This window comes from Archocentrus centrarchus, chromosome 13 (genome assembly GCF_007364275.1).
Source record: "Archocentrus centrarchus isolate MPI-CPG fArcCen1 chromosome 13, fArcCen1, whole genome shotgun sequence".
NCBI lineage: Eukaryota > Metazoa > Chordata > Actinopteri > Cichliformes > Cichlidae > Archocentrus > Archocentrus centrarchus.
This window is the reverse complement of record NC_044358.1, coordinates 26,715,735-26,743,285: the sequence shown is the minus strand read 5'-3', so window position 1 is coordinate 26,743,285 and position 27,551 is coordinate 26,715,735. Positions and strand designations below refer to the sequence as shown.

General features: G+C 38.9%; 2 protein-coding genes across 2 annotated transcripts; both read right to left on the bottom strand.

Annotated features, from left to right (window-relative positions):
* Positions 1-1,459: 1,459 nt before the first annotated feature.
* pde9ac (phosphodiesterase 9ac) lies at positions 1,460-12,220 on the bottom strand. The gene is made up of 19 exons (XM_030744789.1): positions 12,198-12,220; positions 11,705-11,853; positions 10,327-10,397; positions 9,436-9,513; positions 9,084-9,127; positions 8,447-8,501; positions 7,871-7,941; positions 7,228-7,315; positions 7,045-7,126; positions 6,863-6,937; positions 6,690-6,776; positions 6,379-6,483; positions 6,148-6,230; positions 5,700-5,856; positions 5,436-5,549; positions 5,227-5,331; positions 4,973-5,101; positions 3,553-3,648; positions 1,460-1,673 (listed from the first exon to the last, which is right to left on the bottom strand). The coding sequence occupies exons 2-19, from the start codon at positions 11,771-11,773 to the stop codon at positions 1,623-1,625; spliced, it is 1,560 nt and encodes a 519-aa protein (XP_030600649.1). The 5' UTR covers positions 11,774-11,853; positions 12,198-12,220; the 3' UTR covers positions 1,460-1,622.
* A 5,933-nt stretch (positions 12,221-18,153) lies between these two features.
* hepacama (hepatic and glial cell adhesion molecule a) lies at positions 18,154-25,222 on the bottom strand. The gene is made up of 7 exons (XM_030744440.1): positions 24,981-25,222; positions 22,604-22,951; positions 22,119-22,400; positions 20,032-20,122; positions 19,643-19,710; positions 19,429-19,499; positions 18,154-18,925 (listed from the first exon to the last, which is right to left on the bottom strand). Exons 1-7 carry the CDS (start codon positions 25,075-25,077, stop codon positions 18,560-18,562), a joined length of 1,323 nt encoding a protein of 440 aa, XP_030600300.1. The 5' UTR covers positions 25,078-25,222; the 3' UTR covers positions 18,154-18,559.
* Between the last annotated feature and the right edge of the window lie 2,329 nt (positions 25,223-27,551).

Sequence of the window (27,551 nt, the reverse complement as noted above, 5' to 3'; positions counted from 1 at the left end):
TATTTGTCAGATGAAGCCTGTAGGTGAGGTATAAAATAGAGTAACTGGCAACATGTTACCCTGGAAAAAGTAATAAAACACTGAGAAGCAGCTAGAGGAAAACCACCAAGATTTGATATGGCTCGAAGGGAAACTGCCGAGAGAGAAAGGGCGTGAACTGGGCTGAGATAAGTGGCACCTTTGGGTCGTACACAACTCAAAAATTAGTCATATTTCAACACACTGGCTGTATTTCAGTCCTCGAGTCTAAAATTTGGCAATAAAATATCAATCAATCTGGATGGTGTGCAGAGGACAGCTTCAACATATGCACAGAGCTTTGTGAAACAACAGGAATAATTCAGAGATGGATAGGAGACAAACCTCTAATTAATAATTATCCCCAACCATTATGCTTTAATATGAGAATATTTAAACAGTAAGTGGGCTAAGAAGTTCAGAAAAATGTCAAATTATTTCACCGACTTTGTGACAAAGCTTGTTTTTGCATTCTTGACCTCATAAAGCTGGAAAAAGATAAAAATTGACCCCAGCCATAACCACAGTTATCTAAATATAAATTTAATGCAGTTTAATTTATCTGCTTTATTCAAGACCTTTTTACCAAAGACCTACCACACAAAGTCCCTTGGGAGGGGGATCTGTCGGCAAGCAAACTCAGTAGCTGTTGTGAGCATTTAGAATAGACCTGAATACTCCTAGAAGTGCAACTGAACGACAACTGAAGTTAAAAAATGTTTTGCCAAGCTGCAACTTTCATTTTTGTCCAGCTGGATGTGTAATAATTCCACTGCAGATATACAAAACACAAATGGAGGATTAATTTACTGGGTATCCATTGGTTGCATCATAATTACTGTATTAAAGCAGATAGTTTCACATTTTGTGATTTGAAATCCAACTCATGATCATTGTACAGGCCTTACTGGGCTTATTCGGTTTATCCACGTGTATTTTCTTTTTCTTTAACAAATCTAGATAAACTGACTAGACTTATTGCGTTTGCCATTGTAAGTTAAAAGACACCTTAATTGCGCATTGTTGAACCTTTATATATAAGACTAAGCAGTTTTATATGGATTGTGTGGGGCCTCTATGTGAGGCCTAACATAGAAAAACACTGTCTACTCCATACCTCTACGTGGATTTATTTTATTAAAATTGTTGAACATATGAAAATACATCCAAAATTGTGCTGTGGTGTGAAACTGCATTCTTAGGAAAACACAGAAAATCTCACTTTGGTGCTTTTTATTTTCCTACTGAAGAAATCAAGGATAAAAGAAAATGTTTTATCTTCCTGATATACTTACTTTTGTAAAATCCGCAAGAATTAATCTTAAAATAATGCTTTAGGTTGGCCTTTGGAGAAACTGTTCCTTCAAACTGTTCAGACATGAAATAAAAATGACTAGAGTGAACAGCACAAAGTCCATAAATATACAGAAATGTCAGCAGGTCCTGCTCTCTAACCTCCAGTGCAGAAGTCTAAGTCAAAGTTCAACATATGCCACCGTAATGCCTAATTTTAGTTCAGTATGTAACCAAGCGGTCGCCTTTTTTCTTGCCCTTCTGCTCCAGCTGTCGTCTTCAGAATGCAGTGCTGGATGTCTTCACTGTCTTCACTCACACTTTTTTAAGTCCGTCCTGAATTTTATTATAAAAGAAGATCCCTGGAATGACAGAATGGCTGGAATTAGGTAGAGACAGCTGGGCCTAAAGTGCCAAAGCTGAAACTAAAACTAGATTTTTAACAAGAACTCATCGGCAACTCATTTTGAGCAGCAGAAAAAGTACAGAAAAAGTCAGTTGCTCAGAAGTTGTCTTAGATCTTTGAGCGACAGATTGACTTCCCCGTGTGGAAAGTCAAAACTCACAGAGTCTTTGTTCTTTTTCTGTGTAAAAGCTCAACATGAAATGAAGCAAAAGAGATTTTTAGTTTCAGCTCACGAGCGGAAACTGTTGTTTGTTGAAGAAACGATTAAATGAGCAACAATTTCACCAGTTTGTTTTCATCATCTGAGTCATGAAAAAATTATATTTATATCTAGGCCTTAAGAATAAATGAACTATTTCACTAACTTTATTATTTTCTTCTTCCCCCTCAGTTTTTTCTTTGTAATCTGTTGGAACTTAACAACAAGCTCCTATACCGAACCAATTTTTCGATACCAAACTAAACATAATTTCATCTTAATGGATCCTGGTGAGTAAACTCACATGAAGTCCTCGCTGAATCCAAAGTGATGAAAGTGTTGCACATTCCTAAAGGTCAACTTTTACAGATAGAGTTCAGTTTAGAGACAAGTTGTGGAGTCCAGAGAGAGGCGGAGACAGAGAGCACTCATGAAACTATCACTGCACTAAAGCACAACCAAGGACTCAGCTGCTCTTACTTACACAGATACCACTGTACTCACTCACTGCAGTGCTTACTTCTTCTTCCCGCCTAATGACATATTTTCAGTTTTTTTCTTCTGTGCCTCATTGAACAAAAGACACACCTTTATGTTAGCAAGTGCTTTGTGTGTGCGTGTGTGTATGTGTGTGTGTGTGTGTGAGAGAAAGAGAGAGAGAGAGAGAGACCCCCCCCGTGTGAAAGTGATAACTGGCAATGACTGGAACTACCAATCATTGCCAAGAAAAATGGCACTGCGCCATTATGAATTTGTTTACCAGTTTGTAATTTTTTTCCTACAAGAAGAATTTAATCCCTCATATTTTGATTTTCCTACCAGCTCTAATTTGTTATGGCAACATGAGTTAATTTTGATGGCTTTATGAGTACAGGCTTAACCGGTTTTATTCCCAGTCTTGCTCACTGTACCCCTTGAAATCACAATATGAAGTTTTGACTTTATGATTGTTTACACAAAATACGATGATAATAATACGAGTCTGACATTATGATCAAAACCACAAAATAATGCATCATTTAGATTTTGTTCTCTGGCAGAAAAGTAGTAAAAACATAGTTGTAAATATGCCAGTTTCCACTTTGTGTGTGTGTGTGTGTGTGTGTGGTGGTGGTGGTGGTGGTGTCACTTTAGTACTGATGCAAAGGCTACAAACTGTTGCCATATAGACAAAACGGATTTGATTTGCTGTGCCTGTAAGGGTCAAAGTGAAGAAAAACACTAACTGGCCACTTGTTAGGTACACCTGTTTAACTGCTTATTAACACAAATATTTAATCATCTGGCCTGTAACACAATGACTCTAGTTGTTGTTATTCATTTGTTTCATTCATTTGTTATTCAGTTGTTATTCATCATACTGTACAAGATGGTTTTATCGGCGATACAACATTATCTCTACAAAGTGCCTGTGGAAACGGTTTAATGGGGTTTAAGCTAAAGTTTTGTGTTTAAATAAAGCTTAATCATGCTAATAGATAGATAGATAGATAGATAGATAGATAGATAGATAGATAGATAGATAGATAGATAGATAGATAGATAGATAGATAGATAGATAGATAGATAGATAGATAGATAGATAGATAGATAGATAGATAGATAGATAGATAGATAGGGACAGAATAGGTTCTACCTCTGTCATAGCATCATCAATCTGCTTCAGTTCCTCATAGTGGTCACGAGAGTCTCTCAAAGGCTGAACCATTATCTCTTCAATCTGAGGGAAAAGCTAGTGGAAAACACCACAGTATAAATAGCAAATATTCCTCACATACAGTTTGTTCACAGTATTGTGGAAAAGATTTTTGCTTCCAAGCAGCCAGACTTTTTTGTAATTTTTTAAAGAGGTCTTGAGCAATAGTTCTCCAGGCTTTCTGAAGGGCTTTTAATGGTTTTCTTTGGACACTTTCAGTCATTTTTAGTCCAGTCCTTGTACCTGACCATCAAGCATTAAAAAAGGCACCTAATACAAGGGATGAACCAGTGTTGTGTCTACACATAACAGACAACTTAACAAAAAAAAATGTTTTATATTGTACTTTTAGGGACTTTGTTATTAGCAGCCTGTCTCCAAAACACATAATTTGTTCCAATTTCTTCAGTTGAATCTATAAAAAAAGTTAAGTTTGACAGGCATAAAATAGTGTTTCCCAAAAAGCTATTTTCAGAAAGAAAGAACTGGACTGAAAATTAGTGGTAACAGGTCTTACGGACTGATGAATCTAAATTTGGAATCTTTGGATCAAATTGTCATCAATATGTACAGAGGTGATCAGGAAAAGCAGGCCGGCTGGGTGACTGTGAGAAGGAAGTGTAGTCCCAAACAGAATCCACCACCAAATCTGTTCACATCTCTAAACGTTTTTTCCCACTTGGTGACACAACCGCCGAGAAACAATCTCTGGTTATTGACGACTCTGTTCTGAGAAACGTGAAGCTAGCAACACCAGCAACCATAGTCGCACGTCTTCCAGGGGCCAGAGCAGGCGTCGTTGAAGGAAATTTGAGACTGCTGGCTAAGGCTAAATGTAAATTTGGTGAGATAATAATTCACGTCAGCAGTAATGACACCCGGTTACACCAGTCGGAGGTCACTAAAGTTAATATTGAATCAGTGTGTAACTTTGCAAAAACAGTGTCGGATTCTATAGTTTTTTCTGGGCCCCTCCCCAATTGGACCAGGAGTGACATGTTTAGCCACGTGTTCTCCTTAAATTGCTGGTTGTCTTGGTGGTGTCCAAAAAACAATGTGGGGTTTATAGATAATTGGGAAACTTTCTAAGGAAAACCTGGTCTTGTTAGGAGAGATGGCATCCATCCCACTTTGGATGGAACAGCTCCCATTTCTAGAATTACAGTTCCCAAAACGTGGCTACCCAGGGTTGAGACCAGGAAGCAGAGTTGCAGTCTTATACACTTCTCTGCAGCTTCTCTCCTCCTGCCATCCCCCCAAAACCCCATCCCCATAGAGGCCACCACAAGAGAACCAAAAAAAACCCCAGCAAAAAACAACTTAAGCAAAAAATTCAAAATGAAAAACCAATATAACATACCTTCATGACAGTCTCAAACATTGGGATGAGGACAAACTTGATGAAACCGATTTGAGCAGTGGGCTTGGTAACTTTATCCCTGTCCATAAAGGGAGCCACTGGGAGACCTTCAGATTTCTCCCTGTCACTCTGGAAAAGTGACAGTGAAAAGTGCTACTATTATTATTTTGTTCACTGTACTCAATCTTTGCTTTAATTTGGCATCATTGGGTCACAGATTTACTGGTACACGTTAATGGTTTGGTTGGCGTCACCTGCATGAAGTACTCCTCCAGCAGACAGTCTACCCATGGCTCAGCAACCTCAGTTGGCCTCACCTCGTTGGAAATATCACAGCACTTGATCAAAACCATCTTGAGCTGAAAACACAAACATGCACTTGTAGAAACACATATACAACACACAAACTGAGGATCAAGACACCTCTTCACAAAGCGATCTCCATGATATATAGGCTACATACACAAGTCACATGCTCTTCATTGGTGAAGTCAAAGTTGTCCACTTTTTGCTTAAAGGAGTCTAGTATCTCTCCATGTCTGGCCATATCAGTGGCCAGAATGAGGGTGATAATTGCCTGAAAATATAAGAGAAAATTCAAAGTCTATCTGACATCTGCTTAGGTTTGAAACATATAAATACGTGACAAGACTCTGTGGGACTTAAAATGTCATGCTTGTCATAAATTTATAGTTGCACTAGTTAGAGTTTTAAATGCATGTCTCACCTTTCGGATCTGTTTGAAAGCTTCAGGATCTATATTTGCAAAGATGTTGCACTCGGGAAGAGAGAGGATCTGGAAAGCCACAGCACAGTGATGGTTCTCCAGCGGAGAGATGTCGTTGTAGCGCACTGCCAGCTCTGTGCGTGCATTGATTTGGTACCTGATAGATGGAAAACATTGTTGAATGGAAGCACTGAAGATGGATGGATAGGATATTCTCATGAAGTTTCTCTGATGAGAGATATTCTCGCCTGCCTGAAATCCACAGCCCAAAACAAACGCGATAAAATAAATTAGCATGTTTTCATACCTGGGCTCACTCCATGTGGAACTAGTTTCACAGTTCATCAACAAATGTTGTGCAGAGGATGTCAAAACATACTGGGGGTCAACAGGCATCTGCAGTGCTGTATCAGTCGACACGCCCTTCAGAAAGAATAGTGAATCTTACGTGTTGTTGTAGCCCGGGTGGTCCAGGTCGTGACACACTGCAGCTGTCATTAAAATGCCCATATCTGTGAGAGTCAGCTTCTCCTGGTCAACAGTGTAAATCAAAGGGCTTATTACAAAATGTAAATGATCATTATCTTAAAAGTGCATAAATGGTAGAAAAGTCAGTCAAATCATGTACTTGAAACGCATGAATGCACATATACATCCACACACCCAAACTACATCATACCTGCAGGTTGCAGAGGTGAATCATGCCATACATCATCTGACTAACACAGAAGCAGTGACGAAAGTTGTGGAAAGGGTTGCTACGGTAGTTCTCCTGAACTGCCAACTGGAAGACAGAAAATAATTCATTCAGTGCAGAATCCTAAATTAAAAGCATTTTATATGTTGTACCCTTTGATAATTCTTTTTTCAATCTGTGTCAGAACTGATGCTTCTCTTAGTAACACCTCTTAGTTAAAAGCTTGTTTGAAATCTGAAACCCTTTGAACTGCATTATTCAGTGCATCCATGCGCTCTGCTGTCCTTTATTACCAGCCAGCGTTTAAGTGTGATGGGGTTCATGTTGAATTCCTTCACTAGTCCCAGGTCATGGTACATGTACTCCAAACAGCTCAGCATCTGCAGCAACAATGAAAGAGAAGATAAGTCAAACATCAGTCATTTGAAAGACACAAGTTGGAAATGGTTTATGGAAACCGACAAACCTCGTTGTGTTCCCAGTGCCAAACATCAAATGTTGGCTTCTTCAGCGCCTCAATAGTCTCCTGAGAGAGTGTGTACTGTATAGGCCAAACAAGTAAAGTCATCAGAGCATCAACAAACTATTATATCTGAAGAAGAGTGCTCTGTCTAATAGTGAAGAAGTCATCTATCACAGAGGAAATACCTTTGGGTAACTGGGGACATCTCGTCTTGGAGTGACCTTCTTCCCATCATCTGAGAAGTTGTATTTACATGGACAGTTTATCCTAAGATAAGAAGGAAAAAAAAAATCAAGACTTTATTACTTTTTTCCCCCAACTAACTTACATTTGGAATTTTAGAGGCCTTATATCTGATTTCTTTTCACCTGACACCACTTCTTGAAGTCATCTCATCTCGGAGCTTCTTCAGTTCATTTTTACACTTCTCAATCTCCACCACTTTCAAGCCCTCCACTGAAACAAGAAGAGTAATATTCTCTTAAGAAATGTGTTTCCTCTAGAATATCACATTATAGTCAATCAAAATGATCCTTTAGCTGTATCTACCTATAATCCACAAAATCTCTCCCTTTGTTTCTTTGCCTGAGAAGTACTCCCACACAATCAGGAGTTGAGCAACCAAACTTGGCACACAAGTACACAAGCACATCTTAGGCCCCTGAAGTTTCTTATCTATATCAGAAATGGTGACACAATCATGTTGCCTAGCAATGACCTACCAAATAACTAAAATAACTTTTTTTTTTTTTTGCATTTGAGCACATAGCACCTAATGAAAGCATCGTATGGTTTTGATTTTAGAACAAAATCTCATTTATATCCACAAAAGCTGAATTATGCATCATGTCATCATGTTGACTAGCAACCACCAAGCAACCATCAAGCAAAGGCATTCATGCATCTACAACCTTATAAAACCATTTTATCATTTTAATTTCATGGCCAACAGCAGGCCAAACAACACTGCAGCGTGGGTATATTTCTAGTTGTATTAAATGGACCACTCACATTCTACCCTCTTCTCCAGCATGGCTAGCCTGTTGGTGACCTCAGTCTTTAACTCATTGATGCGAAATGCTCTGTGTGAAAAAGGCAAATGGCAACAGAGAATGTTATGAGAATAGCACTTTAAGTGGTTCAGCAGACAAAAAAAAAACTACTCAGTTCTGACAGGAAAAATCAAGCTTTGGCTTTAGTTTAGCAGATCATCTATTTGTTCTCACAGCCAGTCCGCAACAGCTGACGGCACAGCTTATGTCCTCATATGCATCCAACTGGCAAATAGCCTACAGAGCACACTGTTTAAGCTGTTTTAGCGTGGATACAGTTTGCATAAACTGCTTTGCAACTAGGCTCCACCCTAGTTCCTCCTTTTCATTTCTGGCTATAAGTGTTATGTTATTTATTATGTATGTATTGCTGCTGATTTCCTTGTGTGCATAATTTCTGGAAATGACAATATTGTTTTGACTACACTGGTCTTGGCTAAACAGGAGTTTTTTCTACTAACTTTATCAGTGAAATCCCCAGGTGTCAGATATGTATGTTAGGTATGTGTGAAAGTATATAAGATAAAGACATTACCTGCTGAACTGCTCAGCCACCTGAGACAACACATTCTGAAACATGTCCTCCTTCTCTGCAGACATAAAGATAGTCCAGATAAATGATTAAACTGTCAGATTTTTCGTGTTTTACAGCTGATTACTTTCACAGAGATACACTATATTGCCAAAAGTATTCACTCACACATCCAAATCATTGAATTCAGGTTTTCCAACCACTTCCGTGGCCACAGGTGTCTAAAACCAAACACCTAGGCTTGCAGACTGCCTCTATATAAACAATTATGAAAGAACTGGTCACTGTCAAGAGCTCAATGAATTCCAACTTGGTACTGTGATAGGATGCCACATGTGCAACAAGTCCAGTTGGGAAATATCCTCTCTACTAAATATTCCGCAGTCAACTGCTAGTGGTATTATAACAAAGTGGAAACATTGGGAACCACAGCAACTCAGCCATGAAGTGGGAGATCATGTAAAAACACAGAGTGGGGTCTGTGGCCTTTAGATTAGCCAACATCACATTAAACCCTATGGATTAAGAAAGGGATGTCATTCAAGTTTCTATGCATGTGAAGGCAGAGTAGCGAATACTTTTGGCAATATAGTGTATGATGCTTAAATGTATGGAACACTGAGCTGCTTTAACACCTTACCTCCGAGCTGACCAGTAGACAGTGGGACAACTTTGTACAAAGAGCTGTGAGGAAATCAGATATTCAATTATTCTTTATAATTTACACACACACACACACACACACACACACACACACACACACACATATATATATATATATATATATATATATATATATATATATATATATTGCAAATTTTAATGAATTTTAAGTTTTACAAACCATACATTATGCAAATTTTCATGTTTACCTTGATATTATTGAAAGCTTGTCTGCAGCTAGTTAAAAGATCTAATGATGATAATAATTTTTGGCCAACTACTTTCCTCAAAGTAGTTATATCCCAAAGTAGGATAATATTGGTAATTACTTTGGAGAGTTGGTCGGCATGGTTGGATCAATGGAGACCAAGGCACCTTCTGGATCCACCATCATAATGGCAGTGTTCCTGTAGTAAAACAAGGAAAAGAAAGAGAACTTTAAAGCCTCTCCCCTTAACTTTTTACATTTTTCATACATACATATATATATATATATACCAATATATATATATATATATATATATATATATATATATATATATATATATATATACACAGTGCTTAACAAATTTATTAGACCACCTGTCATTAAAACAAGTAAACAGCAATATTTTTAAAAATCTGTCAAAAACTTGTTTAAGCTAAAAATTATTTATTTGGTAAACTGAATTCATGTTTTCACAGTACACTTCTCTGAGAAATCTGAAATTAATCAAGCATAACATTAAACCACTAAAACTGTTCAAGAATGCAAGCAAACAACTTTTTTTTTTTGTAAAACAGTACATTTTAAAATTCATGAATAGCAATAATAATTATATTTAGCATTAAAAACATCATTTTGATTTAAGAACTTGCACAGATTGGCTGACTAACCATTACAGAAACATAAAGAAATGATTTTGGTAATTGCCAGTACTGTTAATGTAGGGCAGCTGTAGCATAAATCTTACACTGAGTTATTTGTTAACATCTGTAAAGTCTTTTGAAAATCAAGCTTTGGGTTTGGGCTTTTTGTTTACCAGCTGTTGAAATATCTTTAACCTTTTATAAGACACGCGATACACTGACCTTGATGCATTTACATATTATTTCACCATGAATTCATTATCATCATTTTTTATTGCTCTTACAGATACAATTCTTGAGTGTCATGCCCTGCTGTTTCAGGAGTAAGGTACAGATCAATAACAAAAAGCAAGTAAACTTAAACAACAAACCTGGGAATGTTGGATGATGAACACAGAAGTTCTTTGATGTCACATGGGCTGCAATGTCGGCTGAACACCACCTGTGATGTAAACACAGCTCTAATTTTGGTTTCTTTATTCAGATATACATCTCATTGCTGTATATATATATATATATATATATATATATATATATATATATATATATATATATATATAAAGCTGTAGACATTCACTGAATAAATTAATAGTCAGTTATATTCGTGCTAATTGAGTTTATGGAGTTTATGGTTTCATTGATCTCAGATTGCATAAATAAATTTGCACAGTTTGTAAAATTTTGTAAAATACAACCATAGCATTTACAAAATCTGTCTGAGGCTTGGTTGCTAAGAATGGGTGCATATACCCATGTCATTCTGAAGGGAGCAGATGTAGCAGACAAACAATCAGTCTCAGCCTGTGTGTTTGGGGCTCTTGAACAGACGTGTGTCATCAACAGTTCTCTCTGCTTAAAGCACTCGACATCACCAGATCAGCAAATCTCAGTATATTTGGGACTGAAAGCAGTTGTCATCACAGCTGCTGCTGTTTTTATGATTAAAAAATCTGAAGAGAGTCAGTGCACTTTTTCTTTTCTACATCACCCTCTATTAATAACTTAAATGCTGCTTCTGGAAACTTTGATATAAATATGTAGACAGATGCAAATCCATGTTTCCAGTCATGTGTTCTGTGTACAACATCAGAAAGTAATGAAGGTGTGTGAGCTGTTAAGAACAGGTGTTTGGGTCTGTCATTAACACCTGTGAGGCAAACTGATGAGCACCGCTGTCTAATTTTAGCTCTTCCTCAGCTGAGATGAATCCACTGACAGTTTATTTCGATGAAAGCCTAGAAGGTGAATTATAAATGGAATCATTTGACTTCAATAGTTATAAATGGCTGGTTTTATAATTAAACCAAATATGAAATTCTCATTATTATCCTAAAATAAATCAAATAATTAAAAAAAAATCACTGTATAAGTCACCGAGATGACAATAATTTTTGTAACCGATGTAAGATAAATTTAAGTAGCTTTAACTGTCATTTTAAGTAAAATAAAATAATCCATGTTGAAACAATGTTCTCATAAACTGAAAAATAACAAAAATAGTTTAAATGTCATTGCTGTGTATATATATATATATATATATTTTTTTTTTTAGAAACTGTGATTTAGATATATTTAACAACTCTAAAGTCATTTTTATTAAAATTTTAAATCTACGATAAATCTGTCAGCCTAATTTAGCTACACCTGAAATAGTTACAAGAGTTAGAGGTTATAATCATATTGCATAGCTAGTAAAATGGAGAGCTTATCCATAATATCGATAATGTTAACATTTAAAATTAGACCCACCTTTTGCACCTTTCCATCCACATCCAGGTAAATAGTTTTGGGGGCATAGGAGGAGGAGCTGGAGCCCATGTTGACCTCCCTCTCCTCTTTTGCACACCCACAGAGTTTCTGCCTTGGAGCCCTGACAAACCTAAAAACCACTAGATCCACTAACATCATGATAGTCATAACGTAAGGAGATTGAGAAAGAAAGAAAGAAAGAAAGAAAGAAAGAAAGAAAGAAAGAAAGAAAGAAAGAAAGAAAGAAAGAAGAAAGAAAGAAAGAAAGAAAGAAAGAAAGAAAGAATCAAAAACAAATGTACATGCAAAGTTTTGCAGCAACAAATAAGTCTAAACAGAACAATACTGATATAAAATAACACCGTGCAAAACATAAAATTATGCATAAAACAAGATTAAAATACAATCAAAAATGAACAGAAACATGTTTACATTAAAACAGCCAACCAAACATTAAAATAAGAAAGAGCATCATCACATCTGTTGAACTCACAGCGTCAGCGAAGCAGCTTCCCGTGCGGAGACTGGAAGTAATGTCCCAGGTGCTGAGGATGCAGCTGACTCACATGCAGATGCACACGCACATGCTCAGACACAATCAATGCACATGCAAGGGCAAAGCCATGAGGAGGAGAGAGAGGCTGGGAGGGACGAAGCTGGTGAGGAAGAGTATATGTGAGGGAGCTGGAGGGGTATGGAGATAGCTGGTTAACTGAAGATAACTGGTACTTGTTACTGGTTGCTATGGAACTTAAGTGGCATGGGGCTTTTAGGGGTTTTTACCTGAGCTGGCCGCAAGCCTCTTATCTACAACGCCTGATCCACTGACGATTACAAGAAAACACATAAAAGCATCATCAGATACTGAAGATAATTTATTTATGCCACTCCCATCTGAAGAATTATATTACAGTTGTGTCGTTGTTGTATTGTAGAAAACAATGATTATTGCTGGGCCAGAAGGCACACAGGGCTCAAACAAAAACACTGATTAGAGCACTCATACATGGAAAATCATAGAAAATTATATCTTATCAAGGGGATTCAATTTCTAAATAAGGAGTGGTGTATTTTCAGATGACCTTGCATCAGTGACCTGTGTGTGTTTCATCAGTATATGTAAGAGATTGTGTATATTAATTTAATTTGTGTTTGTTTGCTGTGTGAATCTGTGTGTGTGTGTGCGTGCGTGCGTGCGTGTGTGTGTGTGTTACCCTCGTCAGTCCACTTATCTGCTTTAATTTTGATGGCAGGTCTAGCAGATGGTTTGGTCAGATGAGTTCAGAAGGGCACTTGGGAAGATTTCAAGGCACATTTATTTTTCTTAGCAACACTAAAATAAACAAACACGTGATTTCATACATTTTTGTAACACATTTAGGCCATGTAAAACATCAGCTCACCAGTCTCGATGCATTTTATTTTGTTGCCCCAAATCTGCAGTTTGTCTGTGCAAAAATTGCACAAGTAGATTAGATTAGATTTTTGTCTTATCTTCTCTGATCTTTTTTTGTATACCTTTAGATAACATGGCCCCTTTGGGTCACAGAAACTGTGACTTTAAGGGGAAATATTTTTGTGGAAAAACTGCTAACAGCTTATAGAAGTCAGAAAAGACTGCATTTATTTATTTTCTGAAAATGTTGAGGCAAAGTTTAATCTTTAACAAAACATTATAGAACGGACAGTTATGCATTTGGAGCTGGATGTTCCGAGTGACAGAAGCAGCCATTGGGAGGACCGCAGTACTGACCATCAGCTCCAACACTTTTTAGCTTCCTGGATTTTTAACAAACTCTGAGTTCAAAAATAAACTCTGAGTTGATGTGCAAATTCATAAATCCTTCCTGGAATAGGGCCCTGGTGTTACAATTGGTCCAACCTTCCTTTACATGAGCTTAAATGAGTTTCAAGGGGATTTTTGCTGAAGAGGAAAGGGCAAGTTGGAGTTGGTTGAGATGCAAGTTATAGCAACCGGGTTGTGAGTATAGGTGATCTGAGGTTGTAGGAATGATTCAGAATCTTCCCACTGGGCAACAACATTCAGAGAGGAGTTTTTCAGCCATCTTTCCACCAGGCAGTTCCCTGAGGAACAGACACAAAAGCAAGATTAGGAAATTGATGGCACAAGGGGGATGAGAGAAAACACCAGAGCACATTTCCCACCACTGAGGAGGCAATGCTCTGGCAGAGTGTGGAGGCTTGATGAGTTGATGACAAATGGATGTGAGGGCTGGAGCTCCAGAAAACTGAATAGCCAACACTGTTTTGGCAAAGTTACACAGTGATTCAATATTAACTTTACTGACCTCCAGTTGACATCATACATCATACATATCTGGGTTTTATTAGTGCCGACATGAATTATTATTCTATATTTATTCTATTATGGACCTAACTGTACAACTGTGAAATGTTGTAAAATGCCAACTAACCCTGATAAGTCAGTAGCCCCTTAATTTCTATCCCCTAAGAGGTCTGTGTTTGGCTGACAACTTCTTAAAACCAGATCAGATGGACACAGTTAGATCCAGCCAAGCATAAAAACTTAGTGAAAACTGATACACTGAACACATTTCCTCTATCAGACAATTTCCCACAGCCCCCAGAACCGTGTCCTTAATGAAATTCACTTAAAAAAAAAAAATCAGACACCAGCCAAATTCCAGTTTTGGCAGTCTCACAGAAGCACTGACTAAATCAGTGAACAAATCAATATTGTGATGAAATTTTCTTCAGTTAAATAAGAACAAAATAGAAATAAATTTAAAGCCAGTGGTCTAATATTGAAAAAAACAAAACAAAACAAAAACGAACTCAAGCAATGAATCTTGGTCCTGTGAGGGCCTTGCAGTGGCTGCAGCTCAGGAGGTGGAGTAGGTCACTAATCAGAAGGTCAGTGTTTTGATCCTTGGCTGCTCCAGTCTGCATGCCAAGGTATTGCTGGGCAAGATACCGAATCCCTAGCTGCTCTCTGATGTGTTAATTGGAGTGTGAATGCTAGATAGAAAGCACTTAAGTGTAGAAAAAAAGTGCTTGTGTGAATGAGGCATGCTGTACAAAGTGCTTTGAGTGCTCAAGTATATAAGAACCAGTCCATTTACCAAAGCTTTAATACACATAAAGACAATTACTACTTCAATAATTAAGATTTTTGTGACAGCAGGTTCAGAACAGAGGACCAAGAAAGCTGATCAAAGCCTTCAGTTTCTTAGATCTCTGCTTCCTGTTTGCTACAACATGAAATATAGAAAATCCTTCATATGCAGGAAATATTTTAGGGGAATGCAGCAGTGTTACTTCGGAAATGCATGTAATACAAAATGTGAATGACACACCTCTGAGTGGACAGATTTAAACGGACCCAGGCAGGTTCTTGCCACATTTCTCACAAACATACAAAATCGTACAAAGTTTACCTTCAGGATTCATTGGACAAAATCAGCGATCAGTTTGATTAAGCAATTTATGTCCTAATGGAGCATAGCAAATGAAAGAGCACAAATAACTTTTTTTTTAACCTTTATTTCAGCATCAACAAAGCTTACCCAGTAAATGAAGCACTAAAACAGTGGCAGTAAAAATGAGATCTTTTTGTGCACATTTGGGGACAGTATTTACTCACAGAACTTTAAAGAACATGAGCTGATTCACAGAGATGAAACTATTGTCTCCTGATTTGTTTTCTACTAAATGTAAAAAAAAAGAAGCTACTTGCTGTACCTTTAAGAATGGCAATTTAAAATTGGTTCTTTGCTAAGTTGTCTGTCATGTGTAGACACAACACATAATAGTCACATGCCTCGAGTTAGGTGCCTTTTATATTGAAAGGTGCTGTGAATGATTCATAGGTCAGTGTTAAGTGCCTTAACAAACAAAGGTCAAAGGAGAAAAAACCCTAACCCTACAGAAAGCCTGGAGAACTGTTGCTATAAATAAGCTAAATAAAATGAGTGGGGGCTCAAGATTATTGCATAGTACTATATAACAAAACCGAAGCCATTGCTGTATTAGATCCTTGTCTATTCAGAAAAAGAGCTGGATAAGAACTTTCCAATAATAAGTTCACCCTCCTCCACAGGGAATTTCACATCAGCTGGCGGGTGTGAAGAAGGGCATTAGAAAAAAGGCTCCATCAGGCAGCAGGAGGAGGTTATTTATTAGACTGGGAAAACATCACACATCCTCTCTACTCAGTTCAGAGGACACCCTCTCCTCACACACCTACAATACACACATACTCTTTGCACACAGATGGGCTGCTGTTCCCCAGAGGTTAATTACTGCTCTGACTTCTAAGCTGTTCTGCAACACTAGAGAACAGGTGGAACATGATGGGGCGGAATGTGCAGCTAATATTCGGTGTGTGATATCAAAATAAATTACAAGTCATTTGTAAGCTGAATAAAAATGAACTGTTCTCATTACCAGAGGATATTTCATGTTCCACCATAACACACATGTGATTATGCGCATGTATTCTTGTTGCCGTGCTCGTGTAAACCCACGATGCATGTGTATTCATGAGCTTGTCTGCTAAGTGATGAATGGTGTTTCAAACAGAACAAAGACCACGAAGCCCAGATCAAAACAGGCGGTCTCGATTCACTTATGCAATCATAAGACTCACACCTTCAGTGAGAGAAGGTACATTTCAGGATAAAAGCAATCAGTAAAATCATGCTGATTTTCATGACAAAAGAGCTCCAGCTGGACCTCTGAAGGGAACACATTATTGTGATAATAGTAAAAACCCGGGCTACTTTGTTTGCATATATTTGTAGCCACTTTTACAAACATCACTTTCACATCTGCTTATTGTTTTTTTTTTTTTTGTATGTGAAGATAAACGTGTATTTTCTCTGGTCACATTCATAATTGAATCTTGCCTCGTCTATACTTGCAAATTGAGTCTAAATTTACTGAGTTGGCTATTCTATTCTGCACACACATGCCTGCCTGTAATGCAGACTTGTTCTAGTCAAAGGAAGGAAGGTTTATGGAAAAAAAAAAAGGTGTAGGTTACATGATTGCTTCCACGAATGAGTGCAAAAAATAAAGTCAATTAGCTCATGTTACAGTATTAATTATTGGAGAAGATATAATTATGGGTTAAAACACAGCTTGATTCTCATTGTACATCTAGCAATAAATAACTGTCAATCAACTGCACTTAACACAGATCAGGCATAACATTATGTCAGGTGAAGTGAATAAAACCGATTATCTCTTCATCATGGCACCTGTTAGTGGGTAGGGAGCAAGTGAACATTTTGTCCTCAAAGTTGATGTGTTAGAAGCAGGAAACATTGGCAAGCGTAAGAATTTGAGCGAGTTTAACAAGGGCCAAATTGTGATGGCTGGACGACTGCATCAGAGCATCTCCAAAACTGCAGCTCTTGCGGGGTGCTCCTGGTCTGCAGAGGTCAGTATCTATCAAAAGTGGTCCAAGGAATGAACAGTGGTGACAGGGTCATCGTGGCTAAGGCTGCATATGGGGAGTGAAGGCTGGCCAAGGTGGTTCGATCTAACAGATGAGCTACTTTAGCTCAAATTCCCCCAAAAATTCATTCTGGTTCTGATAGAAAAGTGTCAGAATACAAAAGTGTATCACAGTTTGTTGCATATAAACAGTATTCCCTGATGGCTGTGGCCTCTTTCAGCAGGATAATGCACCCTGCCACAAAGCAACAATGGTTCAGGAGCACAACAACAAGTTTGAGGTGTTGATGTGGCCTCCAAATTCTCCAGATCTTAATTGAGCATCTGTGAGATGGGCTAGACAAACAAGTACAATCCATGGAGGCCCCCACCTTGCAACTTCTTACAGGACTTAAAGGATCTGTTTCTAACATCTTAGAGCCAGATACCACAGCACACCTTCAGGAGTCCATGCCTCAACAGGTCACGGTTCTTTTGGCAGTAAAAAGGGGAACAATACAATATTAGGCAGATGATCTTAATGTTATGCCTGATCAGGGGCCAAAATAGTAAATATCCCCCAGGCACCCACGCAGACATCTTCATGATTTGTAGTTTAAAACCCCTCTAAAGATTAAAAAGCAATCTATTATGAAAAGTGGTTAATGTAAAATACATTTAGAAGTAAATCTGTACCTTTTAAATTGTTTCCTGACAGAGTGCATTAAACACAAGTACTCAAGGAAATGTGTGAGTGACACCTACTGGAGCAGAAAGGTATTGCGCTCATAATCAAGAGTGGCACTTCAAATTTGGCTCCCTCACAAAGATGAGGACGGTGTGTGATTGTTTCTTGAGTGCTATGTGTAGCAACCTTAACAATAAAATGTTTCTGTAGAAATCAGGTGAAAAAAAAATTAAGAAAGAGAAAAAAATTTCACAGATGAACATTTGTACCAGTTATGATTTGGATTGTCGTAAGAGGCTGACAAAATACAAATTATTTAAATAATTTTTATTACCTTAGTTACATAGTGACCAGATGTGGCATAAGGATACATTGTGTGGTTTTAACTGCCTAAAAGAAAAACAACAAACCAAACTGTACAGGCACATATCAAAACTTCTCAGTAATATTCATAACTCAACAAGGAGCAAAATATATATCAGATCCAGAAGTTCTTTAGTGTCAGCATCATATACATGATATACTACATGCTGGTGAACAGGATACAACTTTTCCTCTGAGAGGATATCTTCAAAGAACCGCAGAAATAGTGTGCATATCCACAGAGAAATAGATGATAAATAATGGAAGACAGAAAGTTAGCTGAAAGTGAACTCATCTCTTACCCTAGTGCATCAAATCCATTATTCTCATGGCAGAAAACAACCAACAAACTATACATATATGTCACACAACAGGAGTAGCTGTCAGTGCTGTGATGTCTGATCGCTGCTGTCTGCACTTTCTGCCTCTACAGGTAGGTGACTGGTTGGGATGCCCACCGGAGGACGGACCTTTCTTACTGGACTGAAACTGCGTGGAGATGATCCCGGGGAGTGAGCTGGGGAGCGGACGGAGCGCTGGGGGGGACCTGGAAGAGGCTGTGAAAGAGGTTGGGGAAGTTGTTGTGCCAGCGGAGAGGAGCTGCGAGGGTATCTGCGTGGGGTGGACCATATTGGCCGATCAGTTCTCTGAGAGGAAGGGAGAGGGACTGAAGCGTAGGTAGCAGGGAGACTTGCTTCTGATTGGCTCATAGCATTGCCAGAACATTCTTCCAGTCGCTCCAGGGTCTCCTGAAATAAGATGATGATGCATGTGGTACAGTTGTGAGGTTTCATCAATAATTATCATGTTATCAAGACATGTACCAAAACATAAGCTGGGGTATGTTCATAGTCATGAGACTATGGGGTTGTAATTACAGTCTTTAATTTGTCTACTGGGAAATATCTCAGCATCAAACTGATGGACTTAAATGAAATTTTGCATTGACATACTTGACCTGCACAACAATTATATTGTCTTGATTACCCCATCACTTTAGCTCTAGCACCACCATTAGTTTGAGAAAACAGCCCTCACAATGAGCAGAACTGGTGATGATTTAAATTTTCCATTTAGAATTATAATTATTCATAATCATCTTCTGCAAAATTGTCTGACCAATTACTTGCAAAATTAATAACAGTATAACCAACAGTCTACTAACAGTTTATCAGCAGAGCTGCTAGAATGGCTTTAAACTCTTGCTTCAGCATTATGGAACTATTTTTCCTCACATAAAGGCATGACTTACATCTTCATTGAGAACGTAAAGAGGCATGGGACTCCTTCGACCAAGTGTAGATGGTTTGGGTACAAGATCAACTGCAAAACAGTGTTTGAGTATTATCATACAGACTCTTGTTATTCATGGCTGTTACAATTTAAATATTAGCCTACAGTGTGATGAACAACAACATGAAAGTGCTGTACGCATTAAAAGACAGCAAACTGTAACTGCTGCTCACCATCATGACCATTTTCACTTTGCTCCACATACATAGGAGCTCTTTGGGGGACAGGTCTATGCTTCTTTCTAAAGAAAAAACAAAAAGAAAAGAAAACAGTCAACTGATTTAAAACACATCTAAGCAGAATCACAAGTTAATACATGCCACAGATCACAGTTTTCACTATTTTCCCACCAAATGTCTGGAGACATTATGGTGACACTGTTGAGCTACTTGAGATTCTAGACACATGTTCAAGTGCAATATCAAAGCCAAGGAGAGAAAGAGGGGGGGGGGGGGGGGGGGGGGGGGGGGGGGGGGGGGGGGGGGGGGGAAAGAAACAGAGCAGCAGAGAAATAGAAGAGGGAAAAAGAAGAAAGAGGTGAGGGAAAAAAAAGAGGTCTCACTTGGAAGGTTTCCAGCAGGCACACACTGTCACCAGGGTGATCAGGAGGAATATGCCCCCAGTGGACAGGATGATGTATAGCGAGCTCCGTCCTAAACCAGAGTGATACACAGAGGCAAAGATGAAAGAAAGAAAGAAAGAAAGAAAGAAAGAAAGAAAGAAAGAAAGAAAGAAAGAAAGAAAAAAAGAGAAAGAAAGAAAGAAGTCTGACATGAATTTTTCCAGTTTGACTGTGAACATGTAGTTCTTGTAGGATCAGAGAAAGAAACTTTAACATGGCTGGGATATGGAGCGCGCATGCATTAGATTTATTTATTTATTTTGAGTGTGCTGGCATGAATAGGTGCAGTAAAGTGGCTCATTGAGGTTGTCACTTTCCAACAAGCATAGGGAATAGAGCATAGTTTGAAGGCCAGTAGCTGACTCCTCATGCAGCACATCACAGTACAGTAATAATGAAGTTAGGATTACTGAAGTCCACTGAGGCACAGCGTCCTCCCACCTACCTGTTTTTTTCTTCTCCCTCCCCATAAATAACTGTCCATTCATTGGATTAGACTGCCTCTACCTCTCACTCTTTCTCTCACTCAGCCTGACATGTGGCTCTTTACTGGCGCCCAGTAACTGGTGCTCTGAGCCAACTCTGCTACAATCACAGCCTGGATTTGCACTCGTAAACAACATTGTTAGAGAGGCCAGCATGTTTGTGTATGGGTCAGCATGAGATGATAATTACTCCTGCTAACCCCTGCAGATGAAGAGTTTGTGAATAATGAGCTGAAATTTACTTTAAATAGTTTTCCTTACATATAAAACATGTTATAATCCAAATGAATATAAAGGATTTTTAAAGATCATTCTACCCAACAGTATGTAGAATTTACACAGACTCCAGTTTAACCAACTACAACATGAAGACAGTTTATAGGCTATTTTACAAGTGATAAAAAATACACTATGATAACATATATTAATACTTTTGTTAAGCCACTCAACGCTGGCCTGTGAACCCGAGCAAAGAATGAACTTTAAACAGTATCTTTAGGCACTTTGTTGCCAGCAGCCTCTGACAAAAACACATCATTTGTTCCCATTTCTTTAGTTGAATCTACAAAAAATACAATAAAAGACCACATACAGTATAACACAGTTTCACAGGCATAAAATAGCATTTTTGCACTAAAAAGATGATTCCCAAAGAGCTATTAGCAAGAAACAAAATCAAGGAAAGCGGACAAGTGGAGAGCAAAAGAACAAGTGGCAGGCCTAAAGCAGCAAATCTGAAAGTCATGTCCTAAAGAAATAGGAACAAATCCAGCAAAATACTTGTCACAGGACCAGAAAGATGCATCTGGACCTACTGTTCACCAAAGCCTCATCAAAAATTTTCCCAGTGGAAGGGTGGCTGTAAAGAAGCCATTCTCAAGGAAGAGAAACAGGGAGAAAAGGCTGAGGTATGCCAAATTACATAAGAACTGGACTGAAAATCCAGTTCTTGTATAACAGGTGGCAACTGGTGCTACAGAGTAATGAATCCAAATATGAAACTTTAGGTCCAATTTTCTGTCAGCACGTATGGAGGAGGTCAGCGGAGAGGAACAACAGTGAGTGTCTACAGCCATCTTACTGAGGTTATGGGGTTTTATCATTATTATTATTATTATTGTGGGTTAGCCAACATCCAAAGAAGAGCTTTGAATGTAATTCAAGAAGCCTGGAGAACTATTCCTGAAGACTACTTAAAGAAATTACAAGAAAATACTGACTTCCAAGTTTTTTTAGAATTGTACAAACTGTTTATATATTGTATTTCCATTTATGTTTGGAAATATCTCAATAAATCCCCTAAGCACCTATTTCCCCCTTTCCAAGCACAATAAAGTGAAATGGCACAAGACTTTTGCACATTACTGTGTGTCTATGCTTCTGTTTGAATGCAAAACATTTACATTGTATTGCCACACGGGTAAAGCTTCCGAATGCTTCTTTCACCTCTGTTCATCTTTTATCAAATGTTACCACACAGTCCACTCTTCTTTATGCAAACATGTATTTTTTAAATTCCTACCAGTGTAACTTGCCACCTACTGTAGACAGTGAGCCTGACTGGAACGCTCTTCATATTGCTGATGGGGTTCTCCACTGTGCAGGTGTAAATGTCATCATCTGACATCAGAACGCGTGAGATGGTCAGCACCTTTTGGTCATGTGAAAGCAGCAGGCGTGAGTCATTTGTCAGCACCTTGCCTCCTTTCAGCCAACTGTAGACGGGCTTTGTGCCATTATTGTGGGAACAGTGGAGGTTGAAGTACTCGCTGTACTCCAGGACAGAAGAGGCCATCATCTGGATGTAAGGTTTGGATACAGGAACTGAAGAGAATGGCAGGGCAGAGACACAGAAGGGCACGGAATTGAAATTGCACTCTTTGGACAGGAAAATGTATTTTCAACTAATATAAATGTTTTATTTTTTTTTTAAAGTCCTGACACCTCTCCACTGCCCTGCGCTTACTGCTCAGGTGTTTTGAAACATGAGTAAACCCAGCTCTATAAACCAGAGTAATTCTGTTTACCATCCACTGTGAGCTCGATGTAGTGCTCTCCAGTGAAGGTGTCATCTGTGATGGAGATTTCCACTTCGTACACCCCTTCATCTGACAGCTGCAGGTTGTGAAGCAGCAGCGAGCCATTCTCAAACACCAGGATGCGGTTGCGATACTCGGGCCTCAGGTTCCCAATGATGTCTGTCCCTATGGACTGCACGACGGTGATCGGTTTCACTTTGTCCTTCTTTAGCTGCCACTTAACCACAGGCTTGTCGGTGCTGCTGCTCGAGTAGCTGACTGACAAAAGGGCTTCTTTGCCAACTGTGCCCCTCACCACCTGGGTTTGGCTGGTGACATTCACCCCTGAGACCTCACCTGTAAAAAAAGAAAAGACACAGTGGTGAGGTCTTGAACTGTTGAGCTTGAACTGAAGGTATATAAAGATAGTATGGGGCTGTCTGGTGGCACAGTGCACAAAGGGCAGTCACTTTTCAAAGCTTTTGATGCTCTGCCAGTCAGCAGAGTTCAAAGTAATTCACAAATAGAATAAAACAAATAAAACATGTGAAATTTGCATCATTTCACATGTGTTAAAATGCTCCTACAGGGTCACCCTGACCTGATGGGTTTTATACATGTATTTGAGTTCAATTTTTGCCTGTAAGAAACAAGACCTATATTAACCTCCAAAATCTGCTAATATTTTCAAGAAAGCAGTTCTTAAAATGAAGTTCTTTGTTGTGTGATACATACTGATGAAGTGCATCCATTTGCACTGGTAATTTTTTGATCACCACAGTCATGTTACGCTGCAAGAATGCAAGAGGTGATCATAAGTATTAAAATGCATTTGACCTAAATGCGTAGAAGCCGCCTTGAAATAACAACAGTGGGCGTTTTCCCACTGCTTTTCCCTCGAGTGCTGAAACCTTTGTGCTCCTTTATGAGAAGAAGAATCGCTTTCACGCTACCGGTGATTTTTTATGTATGCAATAAATACTTTATTAACATTTTTGGCTTATTTTAAGAAAAGCTTGAGGTTTTTTTCTTTCTTTCTTTTTTTTTTTTAAACCAGTGCTCACTCAAAAGGCCATCATTTTTTTTCTTTCTGTGCATTATGAATAGAAAATTGTATTTTAGCTTTAAACCTGTTATTAGCTTACTCGATGCACATATGCTGGTTTTACTTTGGTCCATTAAGTCTTCATGTCTTGACTCCCCCCCCCAGAATTCCTCATAACCTTTTGGAGTGAACAAGTAGTACACTAATTTTGATTTGTGTTCAACAGTTATCCTCCACCCCCCACAGGGATGCAGGAATAAGGTAATATGGTGTGAGCCACATTTCAGTCTTTATAAAGAAGTCCTGTCTTGGAAACCAAACACAGCAAAGCCATTACATTCACAGTGGAGTTCCTATAAATCAGGTGTAGCTGGACACATGCAGGTCTAAACACTGGCTGTGAGCCTGTGAGGGACATCCTACTGTTCAGCCTCAGTGATGGAGAGATCAACCTAGAAGAGAGATTGAATGGAGGGAGGGAAAGAGGGAGAGAGCAACCATTCTTGCAGAGAGGCAGTTAGCAAGGCATCGCCTCATTGCTGTGGTAACCATTTGGTCCGCCTGACAGGGGTTGCCAAGGCAATAAGACAAAGGACATGATTGTTGAGACTAGTTTCCTCCCTTGAAAAGAGTGAGAGAGGGTTAGAGAGAGAGAGAGAAAGAGAGAGAGAGAGAGTCAGAGAGAGAAATTCTTTGTCACTGGTGAAGTTGGAGATAGACACAGGATTCACTGATTTCACCAAACTCGCCTGGTTTGGGTAAACTGGTACAGCTGAGAAATCAATCCAAACAATTAAAAAAAAAAAAATCCCCATGTAGTAAACTTTTGACACTTGGTCATCATTTCCTCGAATTAACTCACCTAAAACTTCCCAAAACAGAAGAAGGCCTTGCCCAGTTCAACAGCTCTCCATAAAACTCTTTATTGTTGCACTTAACCTATACATCCCCTCCTCACACACCTTCAATGGCCTCTCCGTGCTCCTTTGAGCTTTAAATGGGGGCCCAATGTCGAGCACCACCCTAGAACGAATTCATTGTGCTGCCAGTCCATAAGGACAAAAATAAAAGCATCAGTGTTTGACTTAACCAGGATTAACTTTGCTTCAAAATTAGTAAGAATGTAAGATTTGGATCTGGGGTTTAAAAGACAGGAAATAATAAAGTTATATAAACGCTATTAAATAAAATAGCAATTTGAAAAAGGTGTCAACTGAAATGTTAATTACAGTCCATATTACAGTGCAATATATATTAATTTTACTAATTACATTTCACAGCAGTCTCCAGGAGATTCTCACCCTCTTTTCTCTGTATAGACAAACAAATACTTGGACTCACCTGAGAGGACAAAGAAGAGGAGGCCAAAGAGCTTCAGCAGTGGAGGAATGTCGGCGAAAGTGTTGTCTTCAGAGGAGGGTTTCCTCTCCACCTTCATCTTGTGTCCTGGGCAGAATCTTTCTCCCACTTGGTGAGCATGATTTATCCACCCTGGGCACGTATTTGTGGCTCAACACTCTCTCCACTGCCTGCCTGCTTGCAACACTGGCCTCTGCCTGGTCACACTGAGCCCCACTCTCCACTCAGCACCCCAGTCGCTGCCAACAACCAACTCTGTGTTGTGTGTGTGTGTGTGTGTGTGTTCATGTGAGACGGAGACAGTGTAGATGAGCTCCTCTCTTCCACTCGACATTGCCCTTTCAAAAGGTAGGTAACAGAAACTCTTTGCTTTTAGTAGCTATTTTGCTTAAATTGTCTGTTAATTTCCAAAGGTTTTTATGCACTTTAAGTATACAAAAAGTTTTCAATCCAATGTTGAGTACAGCTACTTTGCATAGAAAACTACACTGGAAAGAACTGCTTAATTCAGCCGGAACTTGAAACGTTCTCTGAAATGTCTGAGTTTGAAAAACAACTCATTTCCCCCCCTCTCTGGCCTACTTTTGTGACATTGTTCAAACTCCTCGCTGGACTCACAATAAACACACAGTTTATTGTGAGATTTGGCAGTTTACTGGCCACCAAACCAAACACATAGAGGCTTTTAAGTATTTTGCTGCTGGTTTTTAATACATCAGTATGCCAGGTGTATGATCCTATATATGAGATCTTCATGATAACAGCAGCAACAAATGAAGGACGCGAGTATAAGGAAGGTTTTGTACCTGCTTTGTCCTCTAGGTGGTGTAGAAACTACACTACTACACTAACTGATGTTTGAGAAGAAATCAGGAGCAGGAGGCAAAGCTTAAAGAGAAGCTACTAACTAAATTAGTGGAAGTGGGTTTATATTAGACTTGTGGTTTATTGCTACTCATTTGCCCCCTGCGTTTCTGTAATTTCAAAATCCAAAATGCAGATGAAAATCAAAAAAGTATAAAACGTGGGGGTAAAAAGTATAGAATAAAGGGAAACCATCAGATGCTTTTAGCAATACAAGCAGTATTGGAGAACTAAAAGTCAAAATTGAATAGTTTAATAGCAGATCCCTTTTCTGATTACCATTTGGTTTGAACTTCTAATATCTGTAAGTTTGGCTGTCACTTCTTATTACAGCACACATGCTGCCATGTGTGAAATCCCCATATGTTTGATGAGGCTGTTTTCACTATTTTTTTTTTTTAATTAGTTTATGTGCACTGATGAGTCAGTTGCATTATAAATCATCTCTCCCACTTTCTAAAAGTCTTTTGTCATGGGTTTTTTGGAACATTTTGTTTGACAACAAAGGGATATTTTATGCAGAGGAGGAAGCCTGGTTAATAGAGAGAAGAAAAAAAAAAAACAACTTCCAGGACTGTGGGAACAGCTGCTGTTGACTACCACTCTCCCAGGGCTGGTACTCCTGTGTAGTGAGCCATCAAAGTCGAACCTCTCCCCTCCACCTCTGCCCTCTCTAAAAGCAGCACCTCCCATTTCCTCTCATCTTCTAACAGGCTCTAAATCAAGGGGGACACTTTCCAGTCGGCAAAGGGAAGAGGGACTGGGAACAGACAGAGCCTGTGTGTCTCAGTCAGTTTAGCTGAATGTGTTATGACAGATGCTATTGTCACCTTAAGACCACATCAAGGATGATGTCATCCTCACACATACAGCTGCAACACAGTGGATACACAATACAAATGATGGTTATATCTTTTGATATCTGGAATTCCTGCATTTAACAGCCTAACTGTTAGTTGATATTCATGCAGCTGTGGCAATAAAGCTCATATTCTCTCAACACTGCTCAGTTGTAATGCCTACTCAGAAAATAGGGGTTCTCCTAAGATGGCGAGGCCAGTGTCATAACTACTGGAAAGAGGATAATTACGCCCCCTGCTGTTTGTCCTGGCTTATTTTTCTCTAATTATCACCCAGGAGACCAGAAATCTTTGCTCACTGACAAGATGTCTGAGAAGGAAAATGAACTAACCAAGCAGATCTTTCTCATGATTTACTCCTAAAATGGTCCAGGCCAGCTTGAGCTAAGTGCAAGCTGTAAATGAAAGGAAATATTACTCTTTAAATGCGTTTAAATCTGACAAACCGGCTCACATTATGATCTATTAATATCTTAACATGATTTTCCAGTTCATGGGTTTTTTTTGTTTTTTTTTTGTAAATCTGTCTTTTCCATCACCTTCAGAATTCAATCTACAGCACGAAGTGGGTGTTGTGCTATGTTTGGAGGTGTACAGGATATTGATTGTTCACCCACAGTCATTAAAGAGACAGGAGAACATGGCCATGGCACCTCTGGGACTGAGTAGGAGAAAAGAAAGAATAGGTCCATATAAAACCCGTAGAGGATGTTCATGAGATTACGGCAGAGGAGGAATGTCAGCTCGAGGAGGAAGTGTTTGCACTATAGCTTTGCGAAAAACCACCGCAAGCAAGACGCCGGCTGTTCCATCTCTGCAGCTGGCGACA